This window comes from Bos javanicus, chromosome 11 (assembly GCF_032452875.1).
Source record: "Bos javanicus breed banteng chromosome 11, ARS-OSU_banteng_1.0, whole genome shotgun sequence".
Taxonomy (NCBI): domain Eukaryota; kingdom Metazoa; phylum Chordata; class Mammalia; order Artiodactyla; family Bovidae; genus Bos; species Bos javanicus.
In genome coordinates this window covers 43,687,479-43,714,332 of record NC_083878.1, presented here as the reverse complement: position 1 = coordinate 43,714,332, position 26,854 = coordinate 43,687,479, and the positions used below count along the sequence as shown (strand labels likewise).

At 36.1% G+C, this 26,854-nt stretch overlaps 1 protein-coding gene across 5 annotated transcripts in view; it reads right to left on the bottom strand.

Annotated features, from left to right (window-relative positions):
- Positions 1–26,854, bottom strand: part of SANBR (SANT and BTB domain regulator of CSR) — a 62,805-nt gene that overhangs the window by 29,444 nt on the left and 6,507 nt on the right. For 4 of the 5 annotated variants that reach the window (XR_009739382.1, XM_061432490.1, XM_061432489.1 and 1 more), the window contains 9 exons: positions 19,265–19,423; positions 16,258–16,444; positions 15,352–15,445; positions 13,059–13,297; positions 10,206–10,264; positions 8,661–8,821; positions 5,457–5,543; positions 4,344–4,454; positions 1,447–1,570 (listed from right to left, as the gene is read on the bottom strand). Coding sequence is in view for 4 of the 5 variants with exons in the window: in XM_061432490.1 (XP_061288474.1) it covers positions 1,447–1,570; positions 4,344–4,454; positions 5,457–5,543; positions 8,661–8,821; positions 10,206–10,264; positions 13,059–13,297; positions 15,352–15,445; positions 16,258–16,444; positions 19,265–19,414 (1,212 nt within the window). In the remaining variant the exon portion in view is untranslated. Of the gene's footprint in view, positions 1–1,446; positions 1,571–4,343; positions 4,455–5,456; positions 5,544–8,660; positions 8,822–10,205; positions 10,265–13,058; positions 13,298–15,351; positions 15,446–16,257; positions 16,445–19,264; positions 19,424–26,854 lie in introns of those variants that run through there. The other variant, XM_061432493.1, reaches the window with a different exon arrangement.

The following is a 26,854-nucleotide window of genomic DNA, read 5'->3' as shown; positions in this document are numbered from 1 at the left end:
TCCATGGGATTTTCCAGGCAAGAGTACTGGAGTGGGGTGCTATTGCCTTCTCCGCCTATACATAGCTGGAAAGGATAAAAAGTGGTTCAGGGACTTTGGGAAACTGTTAGGCATGGTATAAATGTTAAGTTTACATTTACCATACAACCCAACAATCCTATTTCTAGGTAAATACTCAAGAGAAACATATTCACATGAAAGCCTGTATGGGAATGTTTATAGATGCTTTCTTCATAATGGCCCCAAACTAGAACCACCTGCAGTCCTCCACTGGTAAGTGGATAAACATACAGTAGTATATTCCTCTGATGAGCTACTACCTAAGGCTAAAAAGGAACAAATGGGCAGATACAACAATGTGAATAAATTTCAAATACATTATGCTACATAAAATAGACTCAAAAAGCGAAATACTGTATGATTCTATTTATATGACATTCTGGAAAAGTCAAAATTACAGAGACAGTAAACAGATCAGAGGCTGAGATGGGACAAGAACTGACTAAAACCAGCCACAAGGGAATTTTTAAGGATGACAGAAGTAGTCTATGCTTTGATTGTGGTGGTAGCTATACAACTGTATGAGTTTGTCAAACCTCACAAAAAGGATACATTTTACTGTATGTAAATTATACTTCAATAAATCAAGCTTTTAAAAACTGGGAGGACATACAGAGTCACTGGGAAGAAAGAGTTTGAAAAAAATGTCACTCTGATGGTTGTAATAAGCTGCTCTCTGTGCTGCCTTACTCTACTGAAAATGAGTACCCAAGTGAGGGGGCAGGGAGACCTACAGGATTCATAAAATATTTTATGCAGAACACTCTGAATTTATACATAAGACTAATTAGGAATGATTGTGACCAATAAAGATCTAATTATTTTATAAAAGGATTTATTATAAATACCTTCAAATTGCAAGTTTTCTTGTGCTTTTAAGCCTTCATTTAGAAGAAGTGGACAAAACATTTTTGGTAACATGATTATTAATAACAATGTTATTAATATTAATATAATATAATATAATATTAATATTAATAGGGCACATCTCAGTAGCATCCTATCTGCAAAGGTGTTTCTGAATTTCTAAAGAAACTTATGGGCTAACAGAGAAACAGTTCGGCTGGAAATAAATGAAAGGCAACAAGAATCCTGTATCTTTTTTCTATTGAAAAAAATGAATTCTATCACTTAAAAACCTGTTGGCTTTATAAAAATTCATCAAGTCATTGATTGTTTCAGCAATGGAAATAAAAAAGAGGAAGATCACAGTAAGAGAAACGAGGTCAGATGCCAGCAATGTTTAATAGCACCATTGTTTCTGCCACTAGTTTCTTAAAAAGATGTCAGATGTTGTACAAACACACCCTAACTAATTAAATAGCATATGTCAAAAGAGCCTGCTCTCAGTGGTTACAAAACAGGAAACTAAAAAAAAAAACTCACCTGATAACATCTTGAACAAGTTAGCCAGTTGACTGTTCCCCACAAGCGCCAATATACATCTCTCCAAGATTTTAATTCTTCAAAAAGACTATTCAAATACTCATGAACATCCCAAGTCTTATCTCTAGGGAAAAGAGCCTCAGTTGTTATATTATTTCACAAGTAAGCAATAGAAACAATTTGTTTTAAACCAATATTTTTAAATTTGTGGCTTATTTTCAAGAACACTCCCCAAACGATGGCTACGGAAGGGACTACACTGAACGCTCGATAAAATTTCATTTCGGAATTTTATTCTGTTTTTACCTGTGGACAACAGAAAAAAGTGTCACAGACTGAATGCCAAATTATTTTACTACTCAAGATAAAGGGTTATAAATTAAATATAATTTAAGGACTTCCCCAGAGGTCCAGTGGTTAAGAATCTACCTGCCAATGCAGGCAACACGGTTTGATCCATCGTCCAGGAAGATCCCACATGCCACAGAATAACTAAGCCCATGCACCACGATTACTGAGCCCATGGTCTAGGCCTGCGAGCTGCAGCTACCATAATAATTGAAGCCTGCCTGTCCAAGAACCCACACGCTGCTACTACTGGGCCCACGTGCTACAATTACTGAAGCCCCTGTGCCTAGAGCCTGTGCTCTGCAACGAGAGAAGCCACTGCAGTGAGAAGCCGACACACCACAGCCAAGAGGACCCCTGCCCTCCACAACTAGAAAAAGCCTGTGCAAAGCAACAAAGACCCAGCACAGAGGTATGGAGTTTCTTTTAAAAATAAATACAGTTTAAGCAGGCTAACAGTTTGGACTTAAGCATATGACACTAAATGGAACATATTTAATTGTACATATCATAAATTATTGGTAATTTTAAACACTCCATTAATGTATTAGTTCTGTACATTATTTTCAAAATTATTTTCTAGTAATGGAGTAATAAAGTAATATACAATCAGGTCTCAGTAATATACATTTTTAAGTTCAATGATATAAATTTAAATAAGCAGACAAGACTTAAAACTCCATTTGCAATGGTTACATGTAACAAGTTCCTATGCTTCTCTAAGTCCCTAATGTTTTTGAATTTTTGTTATTTTTGTCTTTAGTTCAAGATACAACAAAACACCATTATGTTATTACAAACTACATCTGTTTTAAGTTATTTGAAGACATTAAAAAAATGTCATTAACAGCTAACTTGCAGGAAAAATACTTTTAATAAAACAACAAAACAGATGTCAAATTTAGTATGTTTTTTCATACAGCAATATTAAGTTATTGCTGTCAAAATGGAAATAATTTTCAAAAGGTGATTCAAGTCTCAAGATAAAGAAGTATAAAATCCCAAGTGCTTATATTCCCTTTATTATATGAAGAGAAAAATGAAACATTTTAATGTTGACTGTGCTATTAATACTAGAGTCAAATGTCATATTTTTCTCTAGATTTGTTTTAATGTTTACAATATGAAATTAACAGTTGTACAGTTTTTCCTTTAATAAAAGTACTGCACATTTTTAATATAGGAAGAAAAGCAAAAAGCAAATGAAAATCATCCATAATACCATCATTCAAAGGTAACACCACAGTTAATATTTAATGAACATGTTTCTGTTTTTTTTTTTTTTAATAGTTTATTTATTTATTTGGCTGTGCTGGGTCTTCCTTGCTGCATAGGCTTTTTCTCTAGTTGTGGCGAGCAGGGGGGTTACTCTCCAGTTGCGGTGCATGGGCTTCTCACTGTGGTGGGCCCTCTTCTTGCAGAGCACAGACTTTGGGCTTCAGTAGTTGTGGCCCATAGGTTTAGTTGTTCCACGGCCGGTGGGATCTTCCCAGACCAGGTATCGAATCTGTGTCTCCTGCATGGCAGGCAGATTCTTTACCACTGAGCCACCAGGGAAGACCCTTGAGTTTTGTTTTATAACCTGGGTTTTTTTCTTATTTAATTTACTATCAATTCTCCATGCAACTATACATTCTTTTGGGCTTCCCTGGTGGCTCAGATGATAAAGAATCTGCCTGTCATACAGGAGACCTGGGTTCGATCCCAGGGTCGGGAAGATCCTCTGGAGAAGGAAATGGCTACCCACTCCAGTATTCTTGCCTGGAGAATTCCATGGACAGAGAAGCCTCGTGGGCTACAGTCCATGGGGTTGCAAAGAGTTGGACATGACTGAGCAACTAACACACACTACATATTCTTTTACATTCTCAAAGACTGAACATTCAGAAGCAATTAAATGTGTTTTATACAAATACAAAATATGTTTTGTGTTTTATACAAATACACATATTTTAGTTCATTTAATCATTTGAGTGTTGTTTTTTATTGATATACAGCAATCAATGTCCTTACTAAGTGCTTTCATAAATCAACATTACCTCTCTGAATAAATCACTAGCAGTAGGATACTGTCAGAGAACACACATATATATTTTAAAGTTTTTGTTTTCCTGAGACATTATTCCTATTTATAACCCTTTCCACCTACTCCCCAACTCAGGATGAGAACTAGTTTTGAACTTAAGGAGAATGAAAAAGAACTATGCATTAATATAATACTGAAGAAGTATGAAGACTAAATATAGAAAATCCAATTTTAAAGACAATTTGCCTCACTCTAAAATTCATCTGAAAATAAATCTGGTTCTCTTGTCAAATTCAATATAACACTTGAAATCTAGCAGTGAAAAATCATTTTAATGGCACTGATCAGAATATCTTTCAAGATAAAATATACTTTTACAACTTTGTTTGGAAAGTACCATCTTTCTAAATCAGAGTTGGATCACATGAAGAAAAAATGTTTCCCATTCCTTTTAGAAGTAGTTTTGCTTTATAAATACACCATTAATTCACATTTAAGAATCTGTATTTTATTTTCACTACACCTTATATGAATGTATATAATATTTCCATGCTGATCCACATTGATTTTTCCAGGAATGCAAGGAATTCTTCTTTCTGTTTCTTTTGTTAAAAGTTTCTTACACAAACAGCATCTATAATAACACAAAGATACAATTAAAAAAATACCTTGATTAAAAAATGGCTAGAGGAAATGAACAGACATTTTTCCACAGAGGAAATATAGATGGCCAACACAGACATGAAAAGATGTTCAACATCGAATCCTCAAGGAAATGCAAATGAAGACCAAAATGAGATATCACCTCACACCTGTCAGAATGGACATCATTGAAAAGAACACAAATAACAAATGCTGGTGAGGATATGGAGAAAGGGAACACCTGTACACTGTTAGTGAGAATGTAAATGGATGCAGCCACTGCGGAAAACAGCATGAGGGCTGGCAAAAAAACAAAAACAGAACCACCATATGATCCAGCAATTTCACTCCTGGGTAGACATTAAAAAAAAAAAAAACCTGATTTGAAAAGATACATACACCCTAATGTTAATAGATGCATTATTTACAACAGCCAAGATATGTAACAACCCAAGTGTCCATTAACAGAGGAATGGATAAAGAAGATGTGGTGAGTATACACACACACACACACACACACACACACAATGGAATACTACTTGACCATAAAACCGAAATTTTGTCATCGGCAGCAACAGACATGGAGGGCATTACACTAAATGAAATAAGTCAGACAAAGAAAGACAAGTGCTGTATGTCATTACTTATACATGGAATCTAAAAAATACAACAAACTAGTGAATATAACAAACAAGAAGCGGACTAATAGAGAACAAACTAGTGGTCATAAGTGGGGAAAGTGTAGGGAAGGGCAAAATAGGAGGAGGGGAGTGGGAAATACAAACTACTGGGTATAAGATAAGCTCAAGGATGTATTATGCAATGTGAGAAATATAGCCAGTATTTTGTAATAACTGTAAATGGAAAGTAACCTTTAAAATTGTATTAAAAAAAACAACAAAGACAATACAAAAAACACTCAAGAAGAAAATTTCAAATGTACTAAAATTAAAGAATTTAGCTGCAATACATAGCATACTAAAGAAAAATATACCTGTATAATGTTGCTGCATTATTCCGAGAATCTGGATTCAAGTACTCAGGATCAAACAGTCTCTCAATCTTCTTACAAAAAAGTTTACTAGTAACAACAAATGACCAACAAATTAATTTTCTCTATCCACGATACCAAAATTACTTGATAGTAATGAAAATAAACGCTGACCTATTTGCACACGTAGAAAATAAGACTAATAAGTCCTTAGAGAGTCCTTCCGTGGGAATTTATAATACATTTTTTGCTGCTCTAAGTAAGTAAATCTACTAATGAGAATTGCTTGTTAAGAATCAATTTTCACAAGAAAAATGAGACACGTGGATGTCTACCTCTCTTTCAGTTCTTTGTTAAGGAAAATTCCAGATTGAGGATTTGGGAAGTTTAACAATCCTGGGTCTACCAATAATTTCATACATGACCTTTGGCAACTTAAAATCTCTGAAACTTATTTTCTCCATCTAGAAAATGGGGCTACTAATTTCAAATGCATAAGATTTTAAAAGGGTTAAATAAGATAGTGTTTTTAAAGAGTGTCAGACATAGTATTAAACATTCAATAAATGTTAATACTTTACTATTATGCATAATATAATAATCTGGACCTCCCAAGAGATGCTACTGGTAAAGAATTTGCCTGCCAATGCAAGAGATGTAAGAGATGCAGCCTTGATCCCTGGGTTGGGAAGATCCTCTGGAGGAGGGTATGGCAACACACTCCAGTATTCTTGCCTAGAGAATCCTATGGACAGAGGAGCCAGGTGGGCTACAATCAATGGTGTTGCAAAACGTCAGACATGACTAAAGTGACTTAGCACGCATATAACACAATAATGTTAGACATGAACTTAATTTTTCTGTAATCATTCAGAGCAAACATCTGGAAAAAAGTTGTTTAAATCCAATCAACCACATTTCTGTCCTCATCTTACTCTACATGGTAGCAGCATTACACATATTTGAACACTTAATTGCTTCCTCCTTTTTGAAACCCTCTTTCCTTTTGCCTTCCCTTTGACCCTCTGGCTCTTCCTTCTCAGGCTCCTTAACTCTCCTTTGTTGAATCTTCCAAATGTTGGGCAGTCTTTACACTATGCTCTTGTTAATAATTAGGAAATAAACAAAAATAGCATTTATAATAGCACCAAAAAATTCAAATGCCTAGGAATAAATTTCACTTAAAAAAAAGGAAAAATGACTCTATACTAAAAACTATAAAACACTGCTAAAATAAATAGAGAGTTATACCATGTTAATGAACGGAAAGACTCAATATTATTAAGATGTCTCTTCCCAAATCTACAGGTTCAGTACTAACCCTCAAATTTGCAGGTGTGTGTGTGTGTGTATGTATATGAGAGAAAAAGAAAGAGAAAATGGGCAGGCTGATTATAAAATTCATGTGGAAATGCAAAGGATATAAAATGACCAAGATAGCAATCTTGGAGAATGGCAAAGCTGGAGAATTTTAGATTGGTGGTGGTGGTTGTGGTTTAGTCACTAAGTCGTGTCCAACTCTTGCAACCCCATGGACTGTAGCCTGCCAGGCTCCTCTATCCATGAGATTCTCCAGTCAAGAATACTGGAGCAGGTTTCCATTTCTTTCTCCAGAATTTTAGATTACTAGATACCAAAAAAATATTAGAAAGCTACTGTAATTAAGACAGTGTCCTACTGATAAAAGTATAGACAAAGAAATCAACAGAATAAAATGGAGAATCCAGAAAGAGACCTCACATATAAAATCTCCTGGTTTATAGTAAAGGTGCCATTGCAATTCGGTGGAGAACATGTGGTCTGGCTAGGAAATCTCATTTAGTTCTATGGCTTTAAACCTCATCTACTCATATTTTTATTTTAAGCCCTGAACTCTGACCTAAACTTCAGACTTACATCTACCTGCCATCCTACCTGAATGTCCAAGAAGTATATTAAATATATTAAATAAACCTAAAAAAATAAAAATAAATAAATAAACCTAACAAGATCCAACGGAGAAGGCAATGGCACCCCACTCCAGTACTTTTGCCTGGAAAATCCCATGGACAGAGGAGCCTGGTGGGCTGCAGTCCATGTGGTCGCTGAGAGTCGGACACGACTGAGCGACTTCACTTTTACTCTTCACTTTCATGCATTGGAGAAGGAAATGGCAACCCACTCCAGTGTTCTTGCTTTGAGAATCCCAGGGACGGGGAGCCTGGTGGGCTGCTGTCTCTGGGGTTGCACAGAGTCGGACACGACTGAAGCGACTTAGCAGCAGCAGCAGCAGCAACAAGATCCAAACACATCTTCTGATTCCCCTCACCCCAGTCACTGCTCTATTAATGACACTATCATTCACTTAGTTACTCAACCTTAAAACCTAGTAATTATCCTAAAATATTCTCTTTTCCTATATCATCACATTTGAAAATCTGTCAAATCTTTGTAATAACATACTCTGAATCCACCTACTTCCTTCCAGAACCCCTGCCTCTAACTCTAGTCCTAAGCTTTCCATCTCTCACTAGACCACTGCACTAGACTTCAAATAGGTCTTGCTTCTTATATCCTTATAGTCTTTTCTCCATACAGAATAGACTGATTTCTTAAAAACAAACCAGATCATGCCACTCCTCTGCTTCCATTCCACCTAGAATAAAGTAGACACTCCCTGTATGACCTAAACAGCTCCTAACGCTGTTGACCTCATCTCACACAACTCTTGCCCTTTATACTAAGGCCCTGTTTTGGTAATTTTTAACATAATTCACCATCATAATCTGTTTATATACGCCTTATACAAAGTAACTAATTTAGTTACTATCTTTCACCTCAAGCCATCAGCTCAGAATACATTTTACTTCAGGCAGATCCACTCAGTTTCTCGGTTGTGTCGGACTCTTTCTGACTCTGTGGACTGCCCCACCAGGTTTCTTTGCCTATGGAATTCTTCAGGCAAGAAGACGAGTGGGTTGTCAGTTCCTTCTCCAGGGGATCTTCCCAACCCAGGGACTGAACCCACAACTCCTGCATCTCCTGCATTGGCAGGTGTATTCTTTACCACTGAGCCACCTGACAAGCCCCATATTTTAATTCATTTAAAATAAAATGGAAATAGATTTCCAAATATATTCTAAATATAGAATTTTTACTAAAATGAAATAAAAATAACATTATTTTCTAATCGGAACATTACCTTTAAAATTAAATTTTAAAAATTACCTCCTAAACTTATCTTTCTTGTCCTTCAAATCATCAACTTCATTGTGTGTAAACAGATCAGCTATACGTGTAAGAAGATTTGCATTAATACAGTTCATGTTGCATGGGGTAGCTACAATGGCATTCATATTTTTGTGGCAATACTGTATACACTGTTCAACCTAAACAAAAAAACACAGAAAATGTGTTGAAGATAGAAACAGAAAGGATAATGTCATATCAATACTTTTCAAAGACAAAGATTCATTAAAGGCTTAACCCATGTATTGCTAGGCAATAACTTAGCTCTGCCTGTTTGCGTCAAACTATACTGTTCCAAAGTGGTCTAGTAGGTCAAATTTATACAAACATAGCTAGAAAAAATTTCAAACTTCTTAGAATATTTTGAACAACAATGTAATGAACATCTTTCATGATTGTGGCAGATATAAATCTTAAGTAGACAAACTCAAGGGTACAGATATGTGACTTTCTATTACTAAACTTAGTGACAATTTTATGTCTCCATTTCTCTAACAAACAATTTCAGTCACTTTAGGGTTTTCTCAGCTCTGTTGTGCTTGCTTTCTGCCTTTGTTCAATGTCAGGTATATTTACTTTTCAAGGTAGATGGTGTTTTGGGGAAAAACAGCACTGGTTAATTATGTATTCTTCTAAATATTTTGCTATGATATAAAAATCATGCTTTAGGTCTTAGATTACAAAAATCAAAACTCAGAGACTCTTTTAGTCTCTCTTTTTTCCCTATAACCCTCCCCTGAAGCAATTAATACCAACAACAGAAGAGGGAGGGACTAAGGAGTACAAAAATACAATAAAACCTCAAACAAATAAATGAACTTCACATCTGTTAACACAGTAAAGGAATATTTTGCTCTGTGTAGTTTTACCAGAGGTGAAAAGCAAATATTCATTTAAAACTACAAAAAATATAAAAAAACATCTGAATGATAAAGAAATTTATTAAATAAAAGGAAAAAGAAGAAAAATATATTCAGTGTTAAGAGTCTGATATGGATATATTGTGCTTTTATGTTTCATCAACTATTTTTAACAACAGACATAAGCATGTGGTTTACACATACAAAATTACATCTTTTAGCAGTTGGGCATTCATTTCTTAGTTTGCTTAACTATAAATGAAAGACACAAATGAGCAGTACAAGTTTAAACCAATTATTTAAATAGTAAAACAAATATATTCCAATTAATTTTCTTTTAATTTGGTTTTATGGCCAAATCCCTTTTGGGGCAAAATTAATGCTGTTTAGTTTCATCTGATGCAACAGCTAACTCCTCCCCCGAGGATAAGTTGCTAGCTTTATAGGCATCCTGCGCAAATGACACACAGTAGCCTTAAGCCTTTCCCAATACAACAAAGTACCTCCAAACACCAGCAGCTGATTCTAATGAATCACAGTCTTGAATCAACAACTACTTTAGGAAGATGTCTCCGAATTTTCTAGACACTTGAAAAAAACATCAAGTTATATGTTAAATCAAGCATAGGTGAATAGAAGAGTTGGATCTTTTGTTAATACTTACCAGTGAATCCATTTTCAAAAACTCTGAAGAAATAAGAATTGAAATGACGTTTCCTGGCTCTAAAAAAGAGAGAGAAAAAGTTAAATTCTCCTTTTGATTTTCATCTCAATCTCCTTAGAACAGGCTCCTTCTCACCTTAAAAGACGAGGTTACTTTAATAAGAACAATTTAATAAAATCTTACTACGGCTTATATGCAAGAAAGAAAATGCAAAGTTAAAATTTAGGGTATAGAGAAAACATAGCAAATTTGCCCTGGAATTAGATTTACATCGAGTAAAAAGACTCCAGCTAAAGATATGATATATACTAATTCCTCCTTAACTAAACCAGGGAAAAGGATAATTAAAATTGAGAATATAACTCATCACACAAAAATCACAATGAAGTTATTTCAAAAGTGGTTCAAATACTTGTTATGAACAAATGCTTAATTTAAAAGATTCTTAAAGATAATAGAAAATTTACTACTGCAGAAATGAAAAAGGCAGACTTCAAAGGCACAACCAGGGAAAGGGGATGCTGGCTGATGCGATCTTTTCAGTAAACCTCAGTCATTTTCCATGAGTTATATTTAAGGAAAAAGAAACATTTTGATATTTACTGTTACAGTACTAAGACAGTCCTCCTAAATAAAGGACTATGTACACAATAAGTATAATAAGTAATTCCAATCTTTTCTTAAATAACAATTCTAGATGGAAGGTTCTCAAAAAGAAATGGTAAAGAGAGGAAGGAGTTGGTGAAAAATTTCAACTATAATATGACCCACTACAGTTAAGACCCAAGGTCTGGATTATTAGCGATGGAATTAAGCATTTTGCTAGTTTTCCTAGTTAAAGATTGCTTTTATAGAAGCTTAACACTTGTAGCCACTGATTTAAGGTCAAGATTACAGAATGACCAAGTTTGGGCCACTTTTTAACCTTTTGACTGGTTGAAAATTTTGATTTAGCAATTTTGTAATTTTAAGAACCATTAGAAACCTTTTCCCTTAATTTGGTCACAAAAAGGTATTAAATTATGAACTTCCTCAGAAGACTTTTATACTGTCAGTATAGATTTATTTACTAGTAAGAAATTAGAAATATTTTGATATTACTGTAAATTGTAATTCTAGTGCACAGAAATACTTATATTAAACCCCACCAGTGTGATTTCCTATACAAGTCAATGCCCAAAAAAGATTACTTAGTAATTACTCTTCTTATCATCTAAAACATTGGTTCTCAAACTTTTGCTCTCAAGACCTCTTTTAAAAAAGAATCTTAAAAGCTGAGATTCCTAGAAAGCTTTTGTTTAACTGGGTTACATCTATCCATATTTACTATAGTGGAAAATAAAACAGAAAAAAATTAAAATATTTATTATTCTTTTTCAATGAATTAATAAACTCATTACATATTAACATAATTTTATGAAAATAACTGTATTTTTCAAAAAAAAAAGAAAATAACACTGTTTGACATTTTCTATAAATCTCTTCAGTGTCTGACTTAAGGGCAGATAGTTTGATTCTCACATCTGTTTGCACACTGAATTTGTGGGTAGTCTTTCTTAAAGGTTAGTTGCAACGGGAATCAAAATCATACTAAGAGCATTTCCTATTCTGCTATCTCAAAATCGTCTGATTTACCTTGCAATGAGAATGGATCTTTAATCTATGCATTATTTTTTGTTAACATCATGCATTGATCATTTGAAAGACACTGGTTTACTGAGTTATGCAGATCTTCCAAATGTTGAAACATCTCATTATACATTATATTAAAAAGTCTTATTTGTTAATATTTAAAGAAAAGTCTTTAAATACAGAGCAACTATCAAGCACATGCAAGCAGATACAAGTTTCCCAAAACTCTTAATTTTTACTTGAAAGCATGAATTTTATCACTGGCAACAAATATTGTTAGTTATTTCCCTTTCAATGACTGGCTCACTTAATTCATTTTCAAAAAACTATCTGCCTTGGACATTCCCTGGTCCTAGTGGTTAGGATGCTGAGTTTCACTGCCGTGACCTGGGTTCAACTCCTGACTGGTGAACTGAGATCCTGCAAGTTGTGCAGTGCAGCCAAAAGAAAAATTAAAAAATAAAAAAGGAGGAAAGTATCTGCCAGATGCTTAAGTGAGGGTCTGTCAGCCATTCTTCCAAGTAAAAATGGTTTTGTAAGAAAGCAGCTAATTTAGCTTGCAACTCAGGCAACTGTACACGTGCTTTTCCTTCAGACAACCATCATACTCCGGTGTGCAGCAAGACTGCACTTCCTGTGTCATCCCGTAGAATGTCAGAAGAATGTATAGTCAAGAGTCAAGAGTTAATATAATTAGTCATTTTTACTGCCTCATCAAGGATACTCCTAAGAGAAACTATTTTTGCCTTTTCTTTTTTTCCCGTTTTTACTATGAGCACATGGGCTGAAGAACACAGTGACCCCTCATACAATGTGATGCTCCTTCCTTGATGTGTGCTAAAGCTCCAACAGTTCTATCCTCTATTACTTCTGCACTTTCAGGACAAATGTCAACACAGAGGGAAAAATGATAAATAACATCCTGGCATTATTAAGCAGATTCCCTTGACCTTGTGGATCCCCTAAAAGGATCTTCAGGACACCAGCAGTCAGTCATCGTAACATACAGTGAAAATGGCTAATCTAGAGACCTGTCCATTTGCCATAAATTCACTAAAATTTGCTAAAAAAGAATGAGGTATCAGTTTCCTAAACAGTGATTACTAATCTGAACATAAATACTAAGGTTTGAACAATTTTCCACATTTCCTATTTTGCCTGAAGCAACTACCAACTGACACAAGAATTTCACTACAAAGTAAGTAATAGATTGTCTTTTACCTAAAGTGGGCATCTCACAATCTTTATTCTCCTTAGTGTTCCTTTTAACATATTTTATCAACCAGTTGAAAATGTGAACGTCACAATGAACTGAAATGTCCACCTCTTCCCAGCGCTGGGCATCCACAGATAAATATTCAGCAAAGTACTTCATTTCTGATATCAAAAGATCTCGTGGGCAAATAAAATCTTCTTTCAAGTTTTTTGCTTCATCACATACATGGATCACCATGTTTGGCCTTCATGAAAAATGTTACACAGAAATGAAATTATTAGAGTTTTAGAAGAGGAGCCAATAGTATTGACATTTATTGGAAGTATCAGAACCAGATGTTTTTCAAGGTTTTAACCACATATCAGTTTTACAAGGCTTGACATTCAGAAGTTTACATTAGCACTTTTCTAGAATGCTGATCTGTACCTGAAAACTATGACTAATTTTAGTTAAGCTACTGACTTAGTAAAATAAAATTTTTTTACTATAGAACTTATAAAAGGTTTGAAACTTATTATTTTCAAATTATAATTATAGTGTTTTTAAAAAATACCAATTCACAAAGAAAAATTAAATTACAATTTCTAGTTCTTGTGAGGAACATAAAATGGCACTTTTACATGGTAATGGATACAGAAAGGAGATACAGATGAAACACTAGAATCTTCTTACTATTAGTGAATGGGAAAAAGTTAAAATTATTCATTGAATGGTGAATAATTAGAATATCTATTTTGTTATTTTTAACAGCTAGAAAGCTTGTTTCTGGGCATTCAATACATATAAATCAGTAAATGTGGTTTAAAAACTCAACACTACAATGTGCTTATTTACTTATTTAAAAAACAATTTAAGAATAGGTTTATATATCAGAAAGACTACTTCAAAAATTATATACTCTTTGAATTTATATGCCCTTGAAAATTATATTACCTCAAAAAGAAATACTCATGTGATCCACAGCTGCCTTCATGTCATTACATTACAAAAGGAAACGATTAAATAGGAAGAGATACACTAATCTACAATATGAATTTAATGTGTATTTAAATGAACTTCAAAAATTTTTAACACAAAGAAATTACATCTGAAGTAACACTGGCAACAGAATAAAGATTAATAATCAGTGCTTTGTCAAAATAAAGGAATTTAAGTAACTTTGCAAGTTGTTCTTCCGAAGACAGTACAGTCAAAATATAAACAGATAATGGCTGGTATAATGAAATATGAAAATTCGGTGAAATTTTGGGCCAAAACATGAAATGCTAAATAATAATAGTAAAAAATCAACCTGATAAATTTTTATGCTACACAAACAAACCTATCAGTTAAAAATCTACATGAGGGGACTTCCATGGTGGTCTAGTTGTTAAGAATCTGCCTTGCAATGCAGGGGACACGGGTTTGATCTCTGATTGGGGCACTAAGATCCCACATGCCATGCAACCAAGAAAAAGTATTTGTTGAACATTAAGAATATATTGTTTGAGTATCTGTCACGGTAAAAATAAAATTTTAAAAAATCTATGTGAGTAAAATTCACTAAGCTACAAAAGGGTGAATTTTTATTTATTGTAGTAAAATATACATAAAGTAAATGCACTCATATTATTATGCAATTATCACCACCATCCATCTCTAGAATCCATCCCAGAACTTTTCAAAAGGGTAAATTTTACGATATGTGTTATTAAAAAACTATCAAAACTGAAAATACCCAAAGAAACCTTTAGAGATAATGAAAATGTTATCTTCATTAGTTATATGGCTAACATTCATCAAAAGTGAATACTTAAAATATGTGCAGTTTATTGTATGTAAAGTACACAAAACAATACAAAATTATTAAAACTTGCATTACATTGAAATATATATTTTAATTTTTAAATGTTTCTATAATGAGTAATTATATCCAAATAGTTCTAAAATACACATCCAGTTTCTTTAATAAAGTTGAAGAACTAATGGCAGAGATTTTTCTTTGGGTTTTAAATTTTACTTTCCAAAACTTTATGTTAATGGATGTTATTTCTAATATTTATAAGATGAAAATGGATTTTTAAAGTGGAAAACTGTTGTCTAATTTATAAGTAGTATGAATAAGCCATATGTTCACCTATTAAGCAGTTGTTGATAGTTCAACACATCAACTACCCTGAGATCAATTGTTTCAGCAACTGTGTAATGTGAAATTCCTAAATTATGGTAACTGATATATATAATCATCACTCATATATTTTATAATTTGAAGTTGATATTCATATTAAAAGCTTATCTAGCAAAGAACCAGCCTCCTACCCTTCAGATTCTTCAGTCTTTTCTCCACCATTATGAGTAGTACAATTTTCACTTTCTGAAGAACAATTCCTTGTGGAAGCTATACTATGTCTTCCTTAAATACAGAAACAAACACATACAAAAACAAAGGGGGGAGGTTAGCATTTCTAGCTGAAAATGGGTTCTTACTTATTGAATGGTTATACTATAAACGCATGGTTTCCAAGAGTAGTTAAAGATGGAACTTTGTTAGGTGCCTTAATATTTCTAAAGGTAAATGAAAGAAACAGTATGAAAAACAGTCACAAATTGCTAACATTACACTAAAGATTAAAAAAAAATACTAACCTGGTATGTAGGGACAGGGGTCAAATGTTCAAAAGCCTACAATATAGTTTCTCTTCCTGAAGCAAATTTTTGTATCAATATTCTGCTACTGCTGAGATTAAAACAATTCACTACACTGAAGATTTCTAAAACCAGCTATGATTTTCAATGTAATATGGAGAACATCTCCCATACCCTGCTTTTGTGTCATCTGAAGCTACTACTGACTTTCATAGAGGGGAGCTATAAAAAGGTATCGGGAGAGACAAGCAAGATTCTCTCAGTTAAAAAAAAATTAAGTAAAAGGTACAGGTCAAATTCCTCTAAATTTTATGACACAAATAGGCTAACACAATGGAGTAGTAGATTTTAATATAGTGAAAACCTTTTTTTTGGTAATAGTGTTTGCCCTGTATGTTAACATCTAAATTTTTTTTAAATATAGCAAAGACAAATTTCTAAAGCTCAGGAAGATACAAATACTAACAGATTTTTCCTGTTAAGGTTTCTATTACCCTTTAAATAAAGTTGACTGGAATGCATAATATTTTTCAGAATTATCATAAGGACAAGTACTGCATTTTGCTCTTAAAACCTTACCTGTTTTAGAAACTGCATCCTGACCAACTGGAGTCTCCTGAAATTCTCCTTGTGTGTCAAGAAGAGAGGATTTGATGTATGTGGCTAAAGTTTCAACAGGACTCTCTCCAGCAGCCATGAGGGGACTATACTGGTTGTCCACAGGTGAACTTCCACTGCTCTTCAGCTCATCAAACCTCTTTGCACACTGTAAAGGCATAAAGGAAGGAAATGCAGGTCTGGGGGATTTTAATCATCTTTTATAAGTGAAAAATTATCTCTTGGGTAACAGCTAGAAAACCAGTGTGTATTTCAATACATGAAAGCCTCTCACTTACTTTTTTCTTTTTTAAAATTCAGGGTAGATTTTTTAAAATATGCTTTAACTCAAAGCCATAATATATTTATACACCTGTAGGAAAATGAAGAATGCCTTCACTAACCATATTTCCCCATGATCTATGTCTATTATCAGTTGACAATTTAAAAACTTAAGTTAAAAACTTGGCTGTTATTTTCACACTGAGTTTCCACCAGGAACAAGACCATATTCTAACCTTCAATAGAAAACAAATCAAAAGGTATCTGATTTGTGATCCTAGATTTTCTTCATTAAAATAATGAGTCTTTGTTCTTACCAACAGTGAGGTTCACCTGCACAAAATACTGTAGTAACACTTAAAACACTTTTAAATATATGGCCACGTATTTGGGCAGTTTGTTCTAGCATGATGTTCTCCCTTAACTCATTGTTAGTCATAGAATGAATTTAGAAAGACCAGATTAGCAGTGAAAAAAAATACAATAGACTGGAAAATATCAAGAGTGCATTAAGCATAGTAAGGCTAAGTTGTCCATGAAAATGTCATTTCTCAGGTCACAACACAAAATGCCTTCCTTAATGTAGGTTTTCATCAGATAGCACTCTAATAGCATTCATGTTTAAATCTCCATCAATTGCAATGTGGATGGCAAGTTACACAGCAGATCAAGTAATATGGGAGGTACAAAAGGAGGAAAATCTATACTATGTACACACACATATGGTAAGTGAATAATGCATTGGGTACGGCATAATTCATTTACTACACAAATATTTACCAAGTGCCCACTAGGTATTGAGCACCTTTTAAATGAAGATTATTTACTAATAGTATTATAGTACTGTTACTACTAACAAATGCCTACTCAAGGTTTAGTCCTTTGAAAACACATTTAAAAGATATATAAGAAAAGGACTTCCCTGGCGGTCCAGTGGTTAAAACTCTGTGCTTCCACTGAAGGGGGTACAAATTTGATCCCTGTTCCTGCAACTAAGATACTACAAGCCATGCAGTGTGGCCAAAAAAAAAGAAATTTTTTTCAATTGGGTGAATCTGAATACGCAGTGGATATTAGATGATACGATGGAGTTACTGTTGGTACTGTAGCTAAGTAGTTATATAATAATATACTTATCTTAAGAGGTATGCTGCAGTCTATGGAGTGATGTCTGAAACTAACTTTTATTTATTTTTTTAGAATATTTATTTATTTGGCTGCATCAGGTCTTATTTGCAGCATGCAAGATCTAGTTCCTGACCAGGGACTGAACCCAGGCCCCCTGCATTGAGAGCTCAGAGTCTCAGCCACTGGACCACCAGGGAAGTCCCTGAAACTTACTTTTAAAAGTCAAAAGAAAAAAAAAAGTTACATAAAGAAATCAAGCAAACATCTAGAATTACTGACCCCAAATAAAGGATATAGGGATACTATGCTCTTCTTTTAACCTTTCTATATGTTTGAAAATATTCACAATAAAAGCTGGGAAAATAGTCAAATTCACAGATTGGCCTCATTTTAAAACCAAACATGTAAAAATCCAAAAGATGAAAAAATATAGATTAAGGAATGATAATATACACTAAGTTCCTTCATCATTGCACAAAGACTTACAATCAAGGGCAAGTAATCTCTGTGGGTATGTTTTCTCAGCTGTAAAAGAAGAGGGTAGAACTTGGTTCATTCACTGATTCTATAAGTATTGAGAGTATATCATGGGAAAGGCAGTAGTGAAAATGCTTAAAATCTACTGAATAAAATCACTAATGTTCCTTCTACTTCTAGAAACCTGAGACGATTCACTCACTTTAGGGTTCCTTTTAACAGCAAAAATTCTGAGGTCTGTATTCTCAAACTGGAGTTCAGAGATGAATTACCAGAAAGAGTACCCAATAAGAGTTTTTAGGTTACAAGTTTTGCTTCTGAGGATTACAGTAATAAAAATCATTTGAATCATTAGGATGACAGAATATTTTAAGACAAAGGTAGAAAACAGACTTAGTAGAGAAGAGATGTGCTAATGCCAAGGGAAGGCAAGTCATGTCTTGGGGCAACACAAGACTTCACCACAAGTTAGAGAAAAGTGGAGAAAGAATACAGGCTTTGAAGGACTTTTGGCAATATAGGCTAAACACAAAAAATTTTGTGCCACAAAAGACTATACAATATTTGCATTACAATCGCAATTTAATTTCAGCAAAACACTGATCACATTAAGCTTATTAGTTTGAATTATGTTGGTTTGAGTTTTCCCTTGTGTCTACAAAATGTAAAATCTGGTTTATGATTGTATAGGTGGGTTTATACCTGGTATTGTTAGTGCACATTTAATTTCCACTGTGATAGTAATTTGGGTCATCACTGGAAGTTTTCAAGTTTTTTCCTTTAAAAAGGTCTGTATATTACTCAATTCTGAGAAGCATAGCATTAGCAATTTAATAATAAAACTGGATTTACAAATGTTTTATCTACCCATTCAGTTGTAAATATGTAAAATAGGCTGAATTTAATCATAGCAGGTGGGTTAATAAATCATATATCTACATAGATTATATATATAGTCAAGTCATATTTTATGCATATTTAGTTTTTACATGCATATGAATATGTGAAACTCAAATACTTCTTCTTTCTTAGTAGTTACACCTTTAAATTGATTACTTTTTCTGATTTCTTTTCAGTAGCTATCTGGAAGACTGTTAGTTACCTCTTTGGGTGTTAATCCAGGCACAAGCCTTGCCACAGTTTCCCAATTGATGGTCTGGTGGATTCCAATTAATGGGTAAAGGATCATGTCCAATACCATCTGGTTGTTATTATTTAGGAAATTGTTGTTTTCTGAATATCCACGACTCATCTTTTGGAACTAGAAATAGACAAGACAAATTTATTTGCATCTGAAATCCAAATGTTTTCAGAACATTATAAATCAGTTATAATTCATTCCTAAGAATTAACTGCTACTATAAAAAAGGAAAATGAAACTGAAGTAAAAGTCAACACAGAATATATAGCTCAAGTCTCTTCAAATATAATAGCACTTGAATATTATGGATTGGTAGATACATGGATCCAAGGATGTGCATGCTTAGTTGCTCAGTCGTGTCCAACTCTTTGCAACTCCATGGACTGCAGCCCATGAGGCTCCTCTGTCCATGGGATTCTCCGGGCAAGAACACTGGAGTGGGCTGCCCTACCCTCCTCGAGGGGATCTTCCCGATCCAGGGATCAAACCCACATCTCCTATGACTTTTGCACTGCAGGTTGATTCTTTACTCACTGAGCCATCGGGGAAGCCTAGAAGGATATACAGCTGGGTAAATATGTGATTTTAAAAATATGATAAAATGTTAAGGACAGAATATAAGTGATGGGTATACAAGTGTTCACTATAAAATTCTTTTCATTTTGCTGTATGTTAAAAGCTTTTCATAACAAAACACAGAAAAAGTTGAATACAATATATCTTCATTAAAAAACCTCTTATGTGTGGCTGATTTACATTTTGATTAGCAGTTCATGGATGGTGGAGCTAAACAGTGAAAAAAAAGATAGTTACATGATAATTTCATTGCAGTCCCAAGCCATACGTTCTCTCTCTTTGATTGAATGTCCATGCTACAATCAAAGCTGAGTATACTTAATTTGATAGGTGTAATCAAATGAAACTTTCTGCTGCTGCTCCTGTTGCTGCTAAGTCGCTTCAGTCATGTCCGACTCTGTGCCACCCCAGAGACGGCAGCCCACCAGGCTCCCCAGTCCCTGGGATTTTCCAGGCAAGAACACTGGAGTGGGTTGCCATTTCCTTCTCCAGTGCATGAAAGTGAAAAGTGAAAGTGAAGTCACTCAGTCGTGTCCGACTCCTAGCGACTCCATGGACTGCAGCCCACCAGGCTCCTCCATCCATGGGATTTTCCAGGCAAGAGTACTGGAGTGGGTTGCCATTGCCTTCCCAAATGAAACTTAGAACCAAGTTAATCTGATATTTTAGGATAAGCATAATAGTTATTGTGCATGTGATTATGAATTATATATGGTGAGGCGATTATATTAACAAATGTAATTAGCATTGTTTTTATATGTTTGAAACATTTTTTTGTAAAGTTCTCTTATTCCTTGTCTTCAGAAACAATGTGGCGACTGGCCTGACAAGGTTTAACCCTTACACACACCCAAACACACCCTCTGACTCTCATATATAAAAAGCCATAGCACCTCTACACACATACACACTCACACGCACTCCTGCAGAGTGGTGGCCTCCCCTGCTTTTTCACTTGGTTCCCCGCCCTGGTCCTACTATCACATACCCTCTGGTTCAATCCAGGAGACCTTGAATCAAGTGACTAAAGGTGTGTCCAAAATCTTCAGGCAACATGATGACAAGAAAAAAAAGTCTCTGGAAGGCTTTCCAAAGGGATGTACCTCAATAAACATTTAGCGAGTACCAACTATAACCCAGGCCAAGCACTGGGAATACCACAATAAATACGGCATGGTCCCTGTCCTCAAGGAGTTTACTAGCAGAGAGCTGAGGATACAGGTAGACAAACAGATGATTTTAATATCATCTGCTGAGAGCCAAAGCACAGGGGAGCCATGCAAGGGCAGAGGAGGGACAAATAATAACTGTTGGTATTGTGGAGGAGGGGATGACCAGTATTAAAGAGAAAAAGAATCTCTCTCCTTCAACCTTAAGAGAATTTTCAGAACTTCTTTATCAGGTGTTTACTAGGAGCCTGGAGCTGTGCTAAGGCTTTTATATAACTTATTTCAATTCTCACACAACCCTATAAGATAGAGTCTTTCCCCAATTTTACAAGATGAAGAAACACATTCAGAAAAGTTAAATAATTTGGACAAGGCCACAGAGGTAATAAGAGGCAGAACAAAGACCCAGGTAAAACTGACTCTCAGATCCATGCTCGTTCCATTACATTCGAGAAGTAGAGTATAGGGGAGATAGCAAATGGGAATGATGGCTTAGGACAGAGAGAGACAGAGTCTAAACATTATGAAGTTAGTAATGATTCAATGAAGCAATTTCCAAAGCTTCTGCTTGTAAGCCAAGGGAGGCAAAAGGCTGTGGTACTGAAGGAAAAAAGCTACTCCCTTCAAATTTAAAAAACTTTGAGAATTTATGTCAATTATACTTCAATAAAGCTGAAATCGTTTTAAAAAAATTAACATTTACTGAGCCTCCACCATGGGCCAGGCATTGTATCTGAAGTTAGAATGTATATTTACAGATGAAAAGATTTACCATTAGTCATATCTATGACTTAGGGCAGACACACTGAAACCATACTCACAAGAAACTAGTCAATCTAATCACACTAGGACCACAGCCTTGTCTAACTCAATGAAACTAAGCCATGCCTGTGGGGCAACCCAAGATGGGCGGGTCACGGTGGAGAGGTCTGACAGAATGTGGTCCACTGGAGAAGGGAATGGCAAACCACTTCAGGATTCTTGCCTTGAGAACCCCATGAACACTATGAAAAGGCAAAATGATAGGATACTGAAAGAGAAACTCCCCAGGTCAGTAGGTGCCCAATATGCTACTGGAGATCAGTGGAGAAATAACTCCAGAAAGAATGAAGGGATGGAGCCAAAGCAAAAAGAATACCCAGTTGTGGATGTGACTGGTGATAGAAGCAAGGTCCGATGCTGTAAAGAGCAATACTGCATAGGAACCTGGAATGTCAGGTCCATGAATCAAGGCAAATTGGAAGTGGTCAAACAAGAGATGGCAAGAGTGAATGTCGACATTCTAGGAATCAGCAAACTGAAATGGACTGGAATGGGTGAATTTAACTCAGATGACCATTATATCTACTACTGAGGGACAGGAATCCCTCAGAAGAAATGGAGTAGCCATCATGGTCAACAAAAGAGTCCGAAATGCAGTACTTGGATGCAATCTCAAAAATGACAGAATGATCTCTGTTTGTTTCCAAGACAAACCATTCAATATCACAGTAATCCAAGTCTATGCCCCAACCAGTAACGCTGAAGAAGCTGAAGTTGAACGGTTCTATGAAGACCTACAAGACCTTTTAGAACTAACACCCAAAAAAGATGTCCTTTTCATTATAGGGGACTGGAAGGCAAAAGTAGGAAGTCAAGAAACACCTGGAGTAACAGGTAAATTTGGCCTTGGAATACGGAATGAAGCAGGGCAAAGACTAATAGAGTTTTGCCAAGAAAATGCACTGGTCATAGCAAACACCCTCTTCCAACAACACAAGAGAAGACTCTACACATGGACATCACCAGATGGTCAACACCGAAATCAGACTGATTACGTTCTTTGCAGCAGAAGATGAAGAAGCTCTATACAGTCAATAAAAACAAGACTGGGAGCTGACTGTGGCTCAGATCATGAACTCCTTATTACCAAATTCAGACTTAAATTGAAGAAAGTAGGGAAAACCACTAGACCATTCAGGTATGACCTAAATCAAATCCCTTATGATTATACAGTGGAAGTTAGAAATAGATGTAAGGGCCTAGATCTGATAGATAGAGTGCCTGATGAACTATGGAATGAGGTCTGTGACATTGTACAGGAGACAGGGATCAAGACCATCCCCATGGAAAAGAAGTGCAAAAAAGCAGAATGGCTGTCTGGGGAAGCCTTACAAATAGCTGTGAAAAGAAGAGAAGGGAAAAGCAAAGGATTACAGGAAAGATATAAGCATTTGAATGCAGAGTTCCAAAGAATAGCAAGAAGAGATAAGAAAGCCTTCTTCAGTGATCAATGCAAAGAAATAGAGGAAAACAACAGAACGGGAAAGACTAGAGATCTCTTCAAGAAAATTAGAGATGCCAAGGGAATATTTCATGCAAAGATGAGCTCAATAAAGGACAAAAATGGTATGGACCTAACAGAAGCAGAAGATATTAAGAAGAGATGGCAAGAATACACAGACGAACTGTACATAAAAGATCTTCACGACCCAGATAATGATGATGATGTGATCACTGACTTAGAGCCAGATATCCTGGAATGTGAAGTCAAGTGGGCCTTAGAAAGCATCACTACGAACAAAGTTAGTGGACGTGATGGAATTCCAGTTGAGCTATTTCAAATACTGAAAGATGATGCTGTGAAAGTGCTGCACTCAATATGCCAGCAAATTTAGAAAACTCAGCAGTGGCCACAGGACTGGAAAAGGTCAGTTTTCATTCCAAGCCCAAAGAAAGGCAATGCCAAAGAATCTCACATGCTAGTAAAGTAATGCTCAAAATTCTCCAAGCCAGGCTTCAGCAAAACGTGAACCGTGACTTCTTGATGTTTAAGCTGGTTTTAGAAAAGGCAGAGGAACCAGAGATCAAATTGCCAACATGGGCTGGATCATGGAAAAAGCAAGAGAGTTCCAGAAAAGCATCTATTTCTGCTTTATTGACTATGCCAAAGCCTTTGACTGTGTGGATCACAATAAACTCTGGACAGTTCTAAAAGAGATGGGAATACCAGACCACCTGACCTGCCTCTTGAGAAATTTGTATGCAGGTCAGGAAGCAACAGTTGGAACTGGACATGGAACAACAGACTGGTTCCAAATAGGAAAAGGAGTACGTCAAGGCTGTATATTGTCACCCTGCTTATTTAACTTATATGCAGAGTACATCATGAGAAATGCTGGGCTGGAAGAAGCACAAGCTGGAATCAAGATTGCCGAGAGAAACATCAATAACCTCAGATATGCAGATGACACCACCCTTATGGCAGAAAGGGAAGAGGAACTAAAAAGCCTCTTGATGAAAGTGAAAGAGGAGAGTGAAAAAGTTGGCTTAAAGCTCAACATTCAGAAAACGAAGATCATGGCATCCGGTCCCATCACTTCATGGGAAATAGATGGGGAAACAGTGGAAACAGTGTTAGACTTTTTTTGGGGGGCTCCAAAATCACTGCAGATGGTGACTACAGCCATGAAATTAAGAGACGCTTACTCCTTGGAAGCAAAGTTATGACCAAACTAGATAGCATATTCAAAAGCAGAGACATTACCTTGCCAACAAAGGTCCGTCTAGTCAAGGCTATGGTTTTTCCTGTGGTCATGTATGGATGTGAAAGTTGGACTGTGAAGAAGGCTGAGCACCGAAGAATTGATGCTTTTGAACTGTGGTGTTGGAGAAGACTCTTGAGAATCCCCTGGACTGCAAGGAGATCCAACCAGTCCATTCTGAAGGAGATCAGCCCTGGGATTTCTTTGGAAGGAATGATGCTAAAGTTGAAACTCCAGTACTTTGGCCACCTCATGCGAAGAGTTGACTCATTGGAAAAGACTCTGATGCTGGGAGGGATTGGGGGCAGGAGGAGAAGGGGACGACAGCAGATGAGATGGCTGGATGGCATCACTGACTCGATGGACGTGAGTTTGAGTCAACTCCGGGAGTTGGTGATGGACAGGGAGGCCTGGCGTGCTGTGATTCATGGGGTCGCAAACAGTCGGCCACGACTGAGCGACTGAACTGATGACTTTATTGGGCTCTAAAATCACTGCGGATGGTGACTGCAATCATGAAATTAGAAGACATTTGCTTCTTGGCAGGAAAGCTAGGACAAACCTAGACAATGTGTTGAAAAGCAGACACATTACTCTGCCGACAAACGTTTGTATAGTCAAGGCTATGGTCTTCTCAGTGATCATGTATGGTTGTGAGAGCTTGACCATAAAGAATGTGGAGCCCCAAAGAATTGATGTCTTTGAACTGTGTTGCTGACGAAGACTCTTGAAAGTCCCTTGGACAGCAAGGAGATCAAATCAGTCAATCTTAAGGGAAATCAACCCTGAACACTTACTTGAAGGACACATGTTGAAATATTGAAACTCCAGTATTTGGTCATCAGATGCAAAGTGCTAACTCAATGGACAAGTAAGTCCCTGATGCTGGGAAAGATTGAGGGCAGAAGAAGAGGGCATCTGAGGATGAGAAGGCTGGATGGCATCTCCAATGCAATGGACATGAACTTAGGGCAAACTTCAGGAGATGGTGAGGGACAGGCATGACTGGCATGCTGCAATTCATGGGGTTGCAAAGAGTGAAACACGACTGGGCGACTGAACAACAACAATGACTTTATTGATGCTGAATCTGTGCTGGAAATATAATCCCCCAAAACAAAACTGTTCTTATGGAAAAATGTTACCTATTTTAGGAAAAGAAGTATAAAGCAGAGATACACTGACACACTACTACAGTGGAAGAAGCAATGCACATAGAAATCTGAAACTTAGGTTTGAGGTTTAACTCCACACAAATTAATCAGAGCAGGTCACCTGATCTTCTGCAATGAAATTAAGTGATGGTAATAACCTATGAAAAGTGAAAGTGAAAATCGCTCAGTCGTGTCAGACTCTTTGCACCCCACGGACTATACAGTCCATGGAATTCTCCAGGCCAGAATACTGAAGTGGGTAGCCTTTCCCTTCACCAGAGGATCTTCCAAACCCAGGGATCGAACCCAGGTCTCTCAACATTGCAGGTGGATTCTTTACCAGCTGAGCCACAAGGGAAGCACAAGAATATTGGAGTGGGGAGCCTGTCCCTTCTCCAGAGTATCTTCCCAAGCAAGGAACTGAACCAGGTCTCCTGCATTGCAGGCGGATTCTTTACCAACTGAGCTATCAGGTATACCTCTGATTGACTTTATATAAATAATCAAAGAGATTATTTTGTGAAAGCACTGTGAAAAAAGCACCTCACAAATCTGATGCAGCATAAAATAACAGTACCTATGGTATGGACCTAACAGAAGCAGAAGATATTAAGAAAAGGTGGCAGGAATACAGAGAAGAACTGTACAAAAAAGAATCTTCACGAACCAAATATTCATGATGGTGTGATCCCTCACCTATAGCCAGACATCCTGGAATGTGAAGTCAAGTGGGCCTTAGGAAGCATCACTGCAAACAAAGCTAGTAGAGGTGATGGAATTTCAGTCGAGCTATTTCAAATCCTAAAAGATGATGCTGTGAAAGTCCTACACTCAATATGCCAGCAAATTTGGAAAACTCAGCAGTGGCCAAACGACCGGAAAAGGTCAGTTTTCATTCCAATCCCAAAGAAAGGCAATGTCAAAGAATCCTCAAACTACTGCACAATTGCACTCATCTCACACACTAGAAGGCAATGGCACCCCACTCCAATACTCTTGCCTGGAAAATCCCATGGACGGAGTAGCCTCGTAGGCTGCAGTCCATGGGGTCGCAGAGTCGGACACGACTGCGCGACTTCACTTTTACTTTTCACTTTCATACTTTGGAGAAGGAAATGGCAACCCACT